Here is a 14,263-nt window from a genome sequence, read left to right as displayed (position 1 = left end):
CATCTTGTTTCTGAGAGAAGTTGAATGAAAATTGACCTCTTGTGCCTTCAGATGTGAAGCATTCATAATATTTTTTCTGATGACAGTTTCTTTTCTCACTCTGAGCAGAAGCAGGAAGATGCATCCTCTGATATAGTAAATGTTTTAATAAAAGTCAGTCCAGAAGCTGCTTGTTGTGTCACTACAGAAGTCCTTGGGCATGCTTTCTCACAGTCCTTTCAATCTGTCCTTCAGATTGTCTCAGGAAGCATGGGTTTCTCCTAAACAGGGTTTTGCAGATAGGTCAAGAAGCATTTTTGTTTTCATGCGGGCTTTGTACATAAAGTTGTTTCCGTTGTCTTGTGTTTTACAGAGGCAGTAGCAATTCTACTTGCCTGCAGCTCGTCCTTAAACAACTGTAGGCTTGTTTGCATACTAACATATGAAATAAGTCACATTATTTTGTACCCACAGTGAAGAGTCTAGCAATTTTTTCGACTCTTGATGTTGTGACGTGGGCAGTATGAAAATACAAGCACTGTATAGCTTGCCATAGGGGATCATCTCTCACCCAGCTAATTGGGGGTCCTGTTTAATGATGGGACGAAAATCTTCCAGAATAAGATACAAAACCTGAAGTTTGGACAGCTGTGAGATTCAGTTTTAGCTTAGGTATTAAAGATCTAATAATGAGAAGTTGCTAAAATGTGCAGCATAAAGTTTGATGTTTCTTTCACAGACTGCATAGCATCACCTACATGGGCAACAACATCCGATAGTATCTGATTAGGTGTTTTTTGCTGTCATCAGTGGCTTTTAATTTCTGTTTCTGGTATCTAAGACTGGGTCAAAGTATCTATTCATATATACAGCGGACTGTGATACAGGACAGTGTATAATATGAATTGGGAAGTTTCAGGCAAAAAGAATAATTGAGGGATTCAGAACTCAAATAGGCAACCTAAAAACGGGAAAAAATAGAACTGGAGTGTAGCTCCTATGAAAGTGTCTTCAAATGTTGCCTTTACTGCAGACGTTCGAATTGCACTTAGATTAGCTATAAGGCAAACCTTTCTTGTTCATTCTGTCTTTCAGAAAAAGTAGAGCATGATAATTGTAGTATTACTGAAAAGATCTATTTGCTTTTTACTTTGCTTAAAGGAACTATGAAAACAGGAATACTTGACCGTACTTGTTTGTTTGAGCTGATCATAAATTTAGCTGTTTAAGTGTTTCTGTAAGACATGTTTGTTTCCTAGAGCTGAACAGCTCATAGTTGTATAAACAAGACTGTAAACAAGAAAACACATTGAGTAATATCAGCAGTGAAATTTCTTGCCGTCTATCTGTATTAAAACAAACTCACAAAATGTTGCCTAGAAGCACGAATTACGTTGCTCGCTGGCTATTGTAGCTGAATTTTTTGCCTGGCTTAGATGCATATTGGACAACTGAATTAAACCTTATATAATAAACAATTCGTTTTGATTATGAAACTCTTGGTGAGACTTGGTATTGTTCGGTTTCTTTTTGATGTAGATTATCGAAGGTTATACTTTAAGCTTATAATTTTCCCAGACTCTTCATTTTAGAAAAATTTCATGGTTTTAAGATGGAAGTCATGAGAGAGGTAACGTGCATTTTATGAAAATGATCTAGATATTTATTTGGGTATAGAGAGGAAAAAGTTCCAGCTTTTGTGATCGCATTAAGTATTAGTCAATTAGAGTTGTTTTGAGCTGTGGTTTACTTTCTGATTGGAAACCCACTAGTATAAGTTCCGTTTGTTAATTTGTCTTGGAGGAAAAAAATTGTTCTTGAAAAGTAACACTCTTCTGGAGTTCAGCTTTTGTTATGTTAAATGAGAGCATGGGCTCTATATTTTTTCCATTACAGACTAAATAAAATTCTAGAGAGTAATACCAGATGCAAGGAAGAACTGTAGCACCTGAAGCTTAAACAATGAGAGAAACCCCCCTGGTCAGGAGCTGTCTTATCTCGGAGCGCTCACTGAAATTGCTTTTTCTTTTCTGTCTGAAAGTTCCCTCAATTCTGCATTTCTGCTTATGTGTGTGCATAATGACAGGGTGACCCATTTGAGTCTTTGTGATACTGGTAAGCAAAAGCATCGCTGCAAAACCGCAAGTAGCATGACACTGACGTGAGGACGTGGATGAGACCCTGCAGGTTTGTGAGTGGGGGCAGAGTTCTCTGTGCCTTCCCCCCTTCGCCCCTATACAAATATCATGCTTTTCACATTGATCTTATAAGAGGTCTGCGATGTGTCCGTGTTACATAGTTACACAAGGTGGAAGAGGTCTGATGGTGCTGGAGGTGCTGAAACTCACCTCTTGCAAACTCCTCCTGGGGTGTAGGAGCTACTGCGGTCCTTTCCCTTGTCAGCTTTCTACTTGGGCATCATCTGCACCATGTTGCTTTGCTCTCCGCTTCTCTGGTAGAGAAAGGAGCGTTGCTGGCTTGGTGAGAGGAAACTTGAACAGAAATTTTTGCTAGAGGTTAGAGATTAAGAAGGCACTTGATTAAAAGGGATAGTTACCGGTTCTAGTCTTCTCTCGGGCCTACGTACTTCATCTTTTAGTGGACAAAAATAAGTAATCTGGGGATGGTTTGATATGAGATCTAAATGTATTTCAAACAAAAGATACCCAAGTTGAAGTGTGTCCACTTAGTTTATATAATAAAGAAAAAAAGCTAGGTCAACTCTTTAGCCTACTAAATTTGAGCACTTCAAAACACTGACCTTAAGGACAAATTCTCTTTCTTTTGCAGCTGCAGCCGCCTTCGAAACATTCAGAGTATCCTGACACAGAGCAGCAAATCTCAACCTGATGGAATCCTTTGCATCTTAGGTTAGTTTTACCTTCCCTCCCCTCCCTGCTCCCCCCCCCCCTTTTTTTTTTTTTTTTTTTTGTTCTCACTGTACTGGTAAAGATACCATGAGTTTCAGAAAGACGATGATCATCTCCTTCCTGCCCCAAGCCTCAGTCCTGTTTCTCAGTGAATGGACAGCTATCTGATTGTTACACTCTTTTCTCCCTAAATAATTTTTAGGCCTATTTACTAATTTCAGGCGAACTTGCTACAATAGTAATAAGATCAACATTTTTGCAAGCCTTATGAAAATTCAGTGGCTGGAGGGAACAGAGAATCTTTGTTAATGTCCAGTTGAAGGAAAGATGGAGATAATTTAATCCATATCTATTTGGAGTAAACTTTCAGCTGTCTAGGCACTGTTTGCTTTCTAGCTGATGCTTGGTGTAAAAGCTCAAGGCTGAAGGCACATGCGCATCAGCTGGTTTCCCTGTGGAGGGGGGGAAGTGGAAGGGATTGGAAGGTGCTGAGGTTAAGGGTGTGGAGAAGAGCAGAGGAGCTCTGAGGTTAGGGATCATGATATGCATAGCTGTGGAGGGTGGTGGTTGAGAACAGGATTGGCTTATAAGAGATGTGGGGAGAGGGAGGAATAATCAGAAAACTGACAGAATTAATAAAACCTGAATTTAGGGAGAGGGAGGTCTTGCCTTAGGAGAAGTAATTCAAAATGCATTTGAAGAGTTGCATGAGAAACCCAAGAAGCAGTTATGAGTTAAATGGTGGTATATAAACAGCATGTGGTTTCAGTGCTTTATTACTTTTGGGGTTGGGAGAAAAGGGCAATACAAAATAAAGCTGCATGTGCAAGTATTCTGTAGGAAAGTAACAGGTTTTTTTTAATACTGCTTTAATATAATTTCTGTATGTAACATTGACTCTTGTTTCTTATTATATAATCAGTATCAAGACGTTAAGGGAAAAATTCAGGAATGATGGTTGAAATTCCTTAGAGAAAAGGACTAAGGAGTGATTGTTTAAATAATGTATGACAGTTAAAGATGGAGGAATCTAATGTAGCTCTAAAGAAGCTATGTGTAGTAACAGGCTTGCATTAAGAAATGATACAACAACCTGGTTTTTTAGGGTTTTGTTGTTTTAATGAAGTAGCAAGAAAACTTGAAGAAGCTCATTTACTGAACCACAAAGAAGTTGTAAATGTGTATAACCTACTTCTCTTTTGGTTGATGCTAACTGTACAACATGAGTCTTCCATATTCTCTAGCGTAACAGTTTAAGAAGTCTTTGGCTAAGTAGTAACTTTACAGCTAGAAGGTCTATAAGGTCACTGCATCAACCTTCCAATGAAACTTAATCATACAGGGTAAAGTACTTGGGTTTTGCCTTTGATGCTAGTCTAATTTCATAAAATAATGTCAAGTTGTGCCATCTTGCCATTGACACTGTAGTATTTCTTGACTGTTGTTGACTCTAGAGCTGCACTGAGTCCCAAGCAAAGAACAGTCCCTCAAAACGTTGTATGGCTTTAGGGAAAGCATTACAGGCAAAAGGTATTGCTTTGTGTAATCCTCAGTGTAATGTGGAGTATTAAGTCCATGCATAAGACCATGCCTCTTAATAAATAAGCATTTCTGCTATGGAAGTATAGGAAGTATGTTTTGTTATTAGACTTGTGCTTTGCAATAATCTCTTTCAGCACCCACAATGGGACTGTTGTCTAATCTGACCTAATGCAGCCTGCAGAATTTCTCGCATAACTTCTGATTAAGTGGGCATGTCACTCTGTTATAAATGCATTAAATCGGTCTTCAAATACAAGCCTCAGATGACAAAAAATATGTAGTCTTACATTTTGAGTCCTGTTGACTTGTATGGAAAGCAGATACTTGAAACTGGTTTTTTTACCGTCAGTGCATGTTATATTTCACTTGGCTGTCTTTAATGACCTAGAGTTAATGTATTTCCCTCGCCCCAGCTTTAATTATACATACTGGGCTGTGAGATAAAAACGATATAAACTTTCATAGCTTTGCTTCAAGTAGATTAATATTTATACTGAAATTAGAAACACTATTGTGAGATTCCAGAGATGAGGACTGACCAATTATTGATACAACTATTTAAATGTAGTTACAGCTGATTTTTTTTTTTAAGAATCCTGTCATGTTATTTTAAAGTGGTTGAATGGTAGCATTCCTGCATTCTTTGCTGGGGAGAAAAGGCATCACAACTGACAGGAAGAAGGAATTTAGAGGTTGGCATGTCAGCCGTCTTTAAAAAGCTGTGATGTCTCAGCTGGAGCGCGTTGCTGTTAAAGCTGCTAAGAAAACAGTATATTAGACTACTTAAGTTGTACACTATTTTTTTTAACAGTGGTGTTTCTTGTATCTTACCTTTTGACAGAGATTTTCAGCTCATGGTTAAGTTGATCTGATTTCTGAGGATATGTGTTTAGTTTCAGTAGGGTATGACCATAAACCTGACTGGAGTTGTAGGTGTTCTGATTGTAGAGAGTTGTAGGTTTTCTGATTGTAGACAAACTTTTTCACAGGTCAGCATAGATAAGCCAAATTTTTTACAGAGTTTGGCATTTACTTTTTATTCTCCCTGAAGAGGATAGGAATACTTTAGAGGCTGTACCAGTAAATCTTTATTTTATCTTGGTTCTGTACATGTATTACTACCTACTTTTTTAGATGTCTTTTTTTCCTCCATTATATCCATCCTACACAGAGCTCTTGCTCTTCGCATGTGGGAGAAACCTCACCAGCATTTATTACATTGCACTGATTGTTCATCCTATTTCCTTCCAAATAGAGACTATTTTAATGATTATTGTGCCACTTCTGATGGCAGTTCCACAACTGCATGTTGGTTTTGGACAGACGTCTAAAGGTGATCTGTCCATTCTCTCCAGCCTCACCTTCCTGCTACCTCCCTGGTGTCCCTAGTGCTCACATGGCTGTTCAGTGTGTTATGGAACAACTGTTCTTTGTTTTGATCCTCAAGGGCATGTCAGAAGTGCATGGCTGGGACAAAGAGCAGAAGTTTTTACCTGTCGGCTATGTTTATGTCAGCTTAGCAACTGTGAAATCACAGATACAGTAGATGGTTGAGCTGAATACTTTTTGCTGCACAAAAGAGGAGTCTCAGACTGCTCCTCTTTCCTTTCCTCTCTTTTATCCCCACATGCATTTTTGCATCAATGCTGGTGGTTGTTTGATATCTTGCACCCACTTCATCCTACTGAGCAGACAGATTTTTTGTTTTTTTTTTATTTCCTCCCCCTGCCTCCCCTCCATGTTTGGCCAGACTAGTTTTCTGCCAATTTAGCAATGTGAATCAGCTTGCTGAGAGGTCATATGAGCACTGACTGCAGGAGAAGGAGCAGGAATGGCTCTTTGGGCCATTAGACTGAGTTAGACTGAGTCATTGTCTAACTACACCCTTGTCATGAGTTGGGAACAGGCTGGGAGTTACTAAACTCCCAGCTCAGCTGGAGACAGGCGTGGGGGTTTCCTAATTAATAGCTTTCCCTATTGTTCTGTTGAGGACTCCTCATATGCTTTCTGGAGGTATCTTATCTTTGTCATTGTTTCACTTCCTGCTTATTTTTCGCTAACTGTATCTGTTCATGTAACTCCCTATGTTTCTGTAGGATAGTATTAAAGCCTTAGTATGAAAGCTCCTGTCTGTACTGGATACTTAAAAAACCCCCACAAAACAACAACAACAAAACCAAACCACAAACCCCAAGTATTCTGCAGAGTTAATCGTTTTATGGTAAGCTAAGGCCTTCCCTGCTAGCCTGTCAGAGCTCTGCAAGCAATAAATTCAGCCATGTCCTCTGTTATAAGAGTTAAGCCCCCCCTTGTTAACATATTTTTGTCTTCTCTTCCCCTCCTTCTGTCATTAATGGAAGAAGGAGGGTTTTGGTGTTTAGCTTTGAAGATCTCTGCTTCAAACCTGAAGAGCTGGTGCACCCAGATAAAACATCAAGCTCTTCAAGTGATGGTGACAACTTTTTATGAGGACAGTTTCTCATTTTTCTTCTGATCTTCTAGACTTTATAATCATCTGTTTGTTTTTCTGCTTCACTATGTGTTATTCTGTTAGCCCGTCCCTGAGCATACCACCTTAGGCTTTGGAGACCCTAGCAATGAGCCTGATAGGAAAAAGTGCAAATGCCATGGCTGCTTTCATCCACGCTGTTAGGCCTGTAGTTGAGGGTGTCTTGTGAGATTAACATTTGATGTGATAGGTGATGTTTGCTTACAAAACATAAGTAATGCTGCTTGCAGACCAACTGATCTAACATCTTGCTGTCACTGAAAGGGAGTATCCTAACTCCTACTTTGTGCCAGATTTTTGCTCATCTGATTGCCTTCAAAAGTTGCCTTAGTTAGGCAAATAATCAGTAAAACAGATTATCTTCAGGACATTGTGTGTGCTAGCTTTCTAAGGCTATAGCTGGTTTCAAGAAGACTGATTACGTGTAAGGGGAGTTCCATAGAACAATGGGACGGTTGCTTCCTGGAAGAATGGAGTCTCCACACTTGATTGTAACTAAAATCCCACCTGGAGACAGGGACTTTGGTACCAATATTAGTGTGTGGAGTCCCATTGAATTCTGTATTACATCAGTATGCCTGCTTTCATGGGGATGGAAATGTAAATTAAGAGAGACAGTGTGTTCTCCCTCTCCTCCCTCTGTTGCGCGCTCTCTCTGAGTTCCCAGATCCAGGGCAATCTGGTTATGCAGGAAATTATTGGCACAGCAAAGACAGAACATTGCAGCGGGGGGTGGAAAATCAGTGACTGGGTCTGAGCATTCTTTAGCTGAGTCTTATCGATGCCATGATCCGAGTTACAGATTGACTCCTAAAGCTCTTGATACTCCCTTTGTCAAGGGATGCCTCCTAACCCACAGAATTGTGACTTATTAAAAAGAGCATGGTCCAAGGCCATATGTATATGAATGGGAGATCAGTGCTAGAAGCTAGATAGCAGAGGAATGAGGATTCAAAGATTGTGGTAGGAAAGATTTTTGAGGACTGAGAAAGCTGGGGCAGGTGTGATGCAGCTTCCCCCTTTCCCCACAGAGTTTGAGGAATACCATGCTATAGTGTGTTATTGGTGCTAATAACCATGAAGCCATGAGCGGGGAGCAGTACTACAGAGGTTCATAGCTTCAGCACAATTTGAAGTGATTTGAATTTCTCTTCTGTAGCCTTACATCAGATGTCTGATACCTTGGAATATACGTGATCTATCCAAAGGCCAGTTACTAAGCAAACAAGGGAGTTTAAGATGTGGGGTTCAGTAGCTGGATGCAGACACGGCATCTTGTTAGCACTTTAAAGCTGAAGCGTAACATAAAAGGAACATAATTAGGAGAACCTAGGGTTTGTTCCAATTTCTGTTAAGTTCAGGTGACTCTTGAGTAGTTTGGTTTCCAATGCAAGTCCTGAAACCCAGACGTTCAGGCTGTGTTATTACATTGTCAGTGTACTGATCTCTCCTTTGGACAGTAGTAACAAATCTTGTTTTGTTGGCAACCTTCCAGCTGTACCCTAATATAACTTGGTAGGAAAACTTGATGTTAGTGTTTATGAGAAATTTTGTAACAGTCGAGACTGGTGACCTCTGTCGTGTTTGGATGTCAAGGATGCTGCTTCATGCATAGTTTTACTTGTGGAGAAAACTTGATTTATTACAGTAGAATTAGGAATTTTGACTGTGACTGTCTTTAAGAGAGATTAAAACATTTCCTAAATCTGTGGCCTGTTTCCTTTCTCCTTGTATTTATCTTCTATCTCTTCATGCTCCAGATCTTTGATTGTTTTAATTTTATTTTCCCAAGGACCGGAAAAGGCTTTACTTGGAAGCTGTTCGTATACCATATGTTTTGTCAGAATATCTTTTCGTGATTTGTTAGAAGTCTGCACTGGCTTTCTGGTGACTCAGGGATTGCACTATAATACTGATAAGATAATGTTTAATCATGTATTCTAAAGCAGGAGATTTAGGTCACAGGATTAGTTTGTTAGGAAGCTTCAATCAAGAACATATTAATTAGAATGCATACTGCATACAGACAGATGTTTAAGTTTGAATTACTAGATAAAATTGAACTTTTGTCGATGCAGAGCACTGCAGAAAACTAGACTTATTTTATTTTTTTTAAGCAATGCCTGTGGATTAAGGTCAAGAGTGGAATATCTATGTGTGGCAATGAACTTGCAAAAACTCCTTTTTCCCTACCCTGTTTTCCCAGTATGTTCAACAGGCATAAGTGCCCACCAACTATGTGAGGGAGTTAATACTCCTGTTTTAAAGTTTTCTTATTAGGGATGAAACCAAACTTTTCAGGTGTACAATGTTAGGATGCATAACACTTCACATATGGTTTTGCTTTTGCAGGAATAGATAGTCGGTACAATGAAGGTTGCAGGGAACTGGCAAACTATCTGCTTTTTGGGTTGTATAACCAGAATAACAACGACTTTGAAAGAACTGGGTTTCCTGAAGAAGTTCTTGATGGTGAGTAGCGTACTCAGCAATTTTGTCTATTCTTCAGTTTCTCTGGAGGGAGGGTGAGCAGAAAAAGGGGCATACCTCAAAAAAAAAAAAGTCTGTAAATCTGTAGTTGTGTGTATACACACCTGAAAAACAGTTCTTAAAAAGTCTGCTGAAGAACTCTTGTTTTTAAACACGTTCCCCAAAATGTTCTAAACCTAAACAAATGCAGCCCATTATGAGAAGTCCGAGTTCAGCCATGGTATGTATGTACATGTGTTATCAATTATTGTGTGATCACACCTCTGGAGTTCTAAAATACTTGAACTCTTTTTTACTTGAACATATTAACTCACTTTTGTAGTATTTGGAAGGTGGCCAATCACCATGATCATAGATTATTATTCCCTTATTTGCATGAAACTTTGAATACCTACCCCATAAGCTGTAGTGCTAGTTTTTAGTTGGAGCAACCTTTTGATGTAGTATCAGGCAAGAGCAGCTATAGTTTACAGTTTTTAAGTGCTCTGTGAGGACTCATCACTGACAGTCTTGGCTTTTCAAAGGACAGGCTGATGCAAGTTCTATGCAAGACTTCAGAATAAACCCACAGTTGTTTGGAACAGTAAGAAGTACGTTGTACTTGGAACTGTATACGGCTGCCAACTGTTTCTTTTTCTTTTTTTAAAAGTGAGGAATGATTGTGTATTCAAGTAGTTAAACAGTTTTGTTTTTTTTAATGAGGTGCATTATACGAAAAGTGTTTCCTATACAGTTTCTGTGGGTGTTTCTTTGTGCCCATATGATTCTTCTCTGTATGGAGTCTTGATGCTGGAATAATATTTGTTCTGCTTGTTGCAGATATAATCATATTAATAAAACGTGACAGTGTCCATCTGTACTGTAACCCTGTGAATTATAATCATCTTTTGCCATATGTGGCGTACTGGAGGAACTTGCATTTTCACTGTCTAACTGAAAATGAGGTAAGTGGAAAATGAATGCAGATGAGAATTGCTAATGAACTGACATTCAATGTGGAACTTTTTTTTTAACATTCCGTACGGAAGTCTTTTTTTCTTTTTCATACTCAGCAGGGGAGTAATCTGTGTATATATATGGGTATTAATCATTTTGCTAATGTGTGCAAGAAGAATATGCTTTTAATACTTTGTGTTTGTTGGAGCATGAAGACAAATTGCTCCCCTGTCCCACTAATTATTATTGTTTTGACATAAGTCAATGATCTTTTAATGAGGAAAAACATGTGGGTTGTGAGAAATGAAGAATCTGAATCAAGTACCACAGTCAACACTGAGATTTCCAATGATGGCCTTATTTTCTACCAAAGCGGTGTTTTACTGCATTGTTTGCCAATAGTTTTAGAATACTAGAAAAGATCGGTTTAGTAAGCCATATAAAATCAAGAAACTTCATTATGTATTTTCATTTTGACTTTCAAGTCTTCCTTTCAAGAGCTATTAACCTCTCTTTCACTGGACTGTGTGAGTGATGTGAGTTTCATCTTGCATTTACAAGTCAAGGTATTCTTAGAAAAGCTATGTTTATCATAGTGAAGTACTCTTAGAGGAGCCAAAAATGAAAATACTCTTTGTCTAGGTATAGTATAAGAACCCTTTTATTGCATTTGAGACTGGAAATGCTTCTTCCTAAATGCCATCATGAGAAGCTGCTCTCCGGGCCCCCTGCCCCGCCAACCCCGTTCAGTTCTTTGTAGTTGCTTTTCTAAAATAGAATTACACTGATATCTGAAGGGAGTGGGTTAGGAGCCTGCGATGTCAATGGGTGAAGCTGGTGGAAGAATGAGTGGGGAGGTTAGGGAGAGAAACCCTTTGTTCCCTTGAGCTTCCAGCTTAAAAGCAGTGGGGCTTATGATAGACTGCTTGGTTTTTTTATGTGGCTGGCTGATAGTTCAGATCACAGAATTATGAAATAATTCAGGTTAGAAGGGACCACTGGAGATAGTCTTGTCCAACCTCCTGCTTAAGGCAGGGTTAGCGATGAGATCAGATCAGGTTACTTGAGGTTTTTTGCGGTTGGATCTTGAAAGTGTCCAAGGATGATGACTGCAGAACTCTTGGCTATCTGCCCCATTACCTGACTGTCCTAATAGTGAAAAAGTATTTCCTTTTATCCAATCTGAACCTCTCTTCTTTTAAATCGTGCCTTTTGCCATGCGTCCTGCAACTGCAGACCACTGTGGAGACCCTGGCTTCACCATCTCAGTAACATTATTGTGGGAGCTGGATGGCAGCTATGAGGTCCAGCCATTGCCTCCTCTAGGCTGAACAAGTGTGGGTCTTTCCCTGTAGGACAAGCGTTCCAACCCACTGATCATCGTGGTGGCCCTCCACTGAACTTGCTCCAGTTTGTCAGTGTCCGTTGTTCGTGGGTCCCATAACTTGATACAGTGTTCTAGATAACATCCCATGAGTGCTGCTTAGAGGGGGTAATTATTTCGTGTTAAGATGTAAACAGCTGAGCTAAGGTTAAAGCATGCTGTAGCAAAATCTAAAGCCTGGCTTCATAAGGTTTTTCTGTTGCCAAAATTCCTACTGAAAGGGCAAATCTTGAAGCATACCTAACGGTGGTAAAACACATGCATTTTTGAATCAAGAGTAGAGTAGTTCTTAACACGTTATTGCTAGCACAACAGTCTCAGCTATTGAATTTTAAGCTGCATCTGCTTAGGGGCTTTTATATGACTTATCGTGCTAAGTAGTAACCTTAATCACACAGTACTGGCTTGAAATAAGGGTGTAACTAGAAAGGTAAACCATATGCCTTGCTGTCTGTGGAAATGAATGGAAAAGTTTGATTTCTGAAGCTGAAAGTATAAAGTTTACTTCATTGCTGTTTCATGTGAATGACCTGAGCAATGCACTTCCAGTCACATTTCTAATGTATAGGAATTGCCAGTTTCCTAGATTGCTTCTGAAACAGAAACAAAAAAAAGTTGCTGTGTCAGGCTTTAAGTGCATCCTGTTTACAGGAGGATTGCCTGTGGTAGCTTTTAAGCTTTTTTTTTTTTTTCTTTTCAGTGATAGAAGTAACTTTTGCTTGCTTGTGTAAAAATGAAGCCAAAAAAGCTCAAGAGTTTTAGAAATAAAGCAAGCAATGCCATACCTGGCTCTGTGCAGCTCTTGATGAACCTGGAAAACCTACAGCATCTCCTTCCTTTCTTCTTTACTACTTGCCTTTAAGTAGACCATAGGAATTTAAGTGAATATCCTGGTTATAGGGAGAAAAACCATATTAATAAAGAATACCTATTTTCAAAATGGCCAAGCAAGATAAAGTACTGAAATTTGATGCATACTGGATAAGCTTTCTCGGTGTTGTGACGGTACTGTTTATGGAACGGGCTGTATTTATACCTGCAATAGCAGATAGTGAGCAAGCCTTTAGCACCCTGCCAAAACCCAAGTTCTTATTCTAATGGAATTTTAAGTCTTGAGAAACTGGCAGTTGTTTGGGGCTTGGCTTTGAACTGAAACTTTGATCTGGCTTCCTGGGATTGAAGAAAGAACACATCATGGAGGAACTTGGGCTGCATCTTAAATTCAGGCTTGTCTTAAAAGAACTTGTTCTTAAAATAAATTTGTTGGGTGTACCCTGAAGCTTACAGGAGCTATATACAAAAAGTTCATAATCACGTAATTTACCTTGATATTAAGTTCAGAGCACTGTACATAAAAAAATAAAATAAAATAAATAAATAAAGTCAAAACACTACTGCCTTCTGATCTTGCTCCAGAAAGCAAGTGACTCTTGAAGTACCCAGCGGGGCTGGGCCTGTTGGTTTCAGACTTGCTGCTAAACTGTACCTTTTCAGATAAAAAGCAGAGAGCATGTTTAGGTTTTTGTTCTGTTAAAAAAATGATTTTTGTGTGATTTATCTCTTCGGTCTAGTTTTTATGCTTTTCTGAGCCACAAGAATGATATTTGTTCTTCACTCCTGCTCTTCAGTCTGCTGAAGTCTTCTGACAACTTCAGTCTGCTACTAGTGTGAAACAGCAAGATGGTGTTGCATGTTGGTGTCTCCTCTTCTTTCCTCTTCCTTTTCCTACATATACCTCTCCCTCAGACAGAAATTGGTTCTCATTGCTTGTTCTGTGACCTGAGGCATATCTTGGCAGTTGGCTTTCCTGGTTTAGTGTTGTTAGGCTGGTAATACTTTTATTTTTTTTCCTCAGTGGCAAGTTTTTTTGTGGCACATCAGCTGGTATTCTCAAAATATCTTTTATTGTTTGAAAATTGTCCCGAATCTAGTAGATGATGTTGAAAGACTTCACTGAAAGCTGAAAATTAAGTGTATAATTATGTCTTTCTATAATCTTATTAAAAACCTTGCTCTGAAGTTTGATTTTTAAAGAACAGTTTCCATTGGCTTGAATACATCACTACCATGATGGCGTTTCCAAAATATAGAGACTCAAGAGGTTCTTTAGCTTCTGGGGGCTGTAGGTAATATTTTAGTGGATTACATGACATTTGCTATGGAATTAAAACGGTAGAATACATATTCTCTTTAGAGCAAAACTGACAATCAAATTAGGCATGCCTTATCAAATTTTATTTTAAATGACTTCTTTCAGTATGAAGATGAAGAAGCTGCAGAGGAATTCAAAATTTCCAGCTTTGTAGACATGGTTCGAGATTGCAGTCGTATTGGTATTCCATACAGCTGCCAAGGTAGGTTAGCTTGTTTTATGCTTATACTGTAAGTGTTTTGCAGCATGCAAGTCATGCAGTTCAGGGAATGAAGATTTCCTTGCCTTTGGTAAGAAATAAGGATTAATACATCAATAGTTTCCTTTTAGCCTCTTTTCACTTGAGTTGGATTTCTTTCTGAAAAATGTAAGCCCTTAGACTTCATCTGAAGAGTGTGAAT

The 14,263-nt window shown here is 38.9% G+C and overlaps 1 protein-coding gene across 1 annotated transcript in view; it reads left to right on the top strand.

The window, feature by feature from the left end:
- DNAAF9 (dynein axonemal assembly factor 9) overlaps positions 1-14,263 on the top strand; it is a 78,250-nt gene that overhangs the window by 7,849 nt on the left and 56,138 nt on the right. The window contains exons 2-5 of the mRNA XM_069796973.1: positions 2,770-2,849; positions 9,253-9,372; positions 10,210-10,334; positions 13,968-14,064. Coding sequence (XP_069653074.1) covers positions 2,770-2,849; positions 9,253-9,372; positions 10,210-10,334; positions 13,968-14,064 — 422 coding nt within the window. The remainder of the gene's footprint in view (positions 1-2,769; positions 2,850-9,252; positions 9,373-10,209; positions 10,335-13,967; positions 14,065-14,263) is intronic.

Source organism: Haliaeetus albicilla, chromosome 1 (genome assembly GCF_947461875.1).
Source record: "Haliaeetus albicilla chromosome 1, bHalAlb1.1, whole genome shotgun sequence".
Classification (NCBI taxonomy): domain Eukaryota; kingdom Metazoa; phylum Chordata; class Aves; order Accipitriformes; family Accipitridae; genus Haliaeetus; species Haliaeetus albicilla.
The sequence above is the reverse complement of the archived record's forward strand: the minus strand, read 5'-3'. Positions and strand labels throughout refer to the sequence as shown.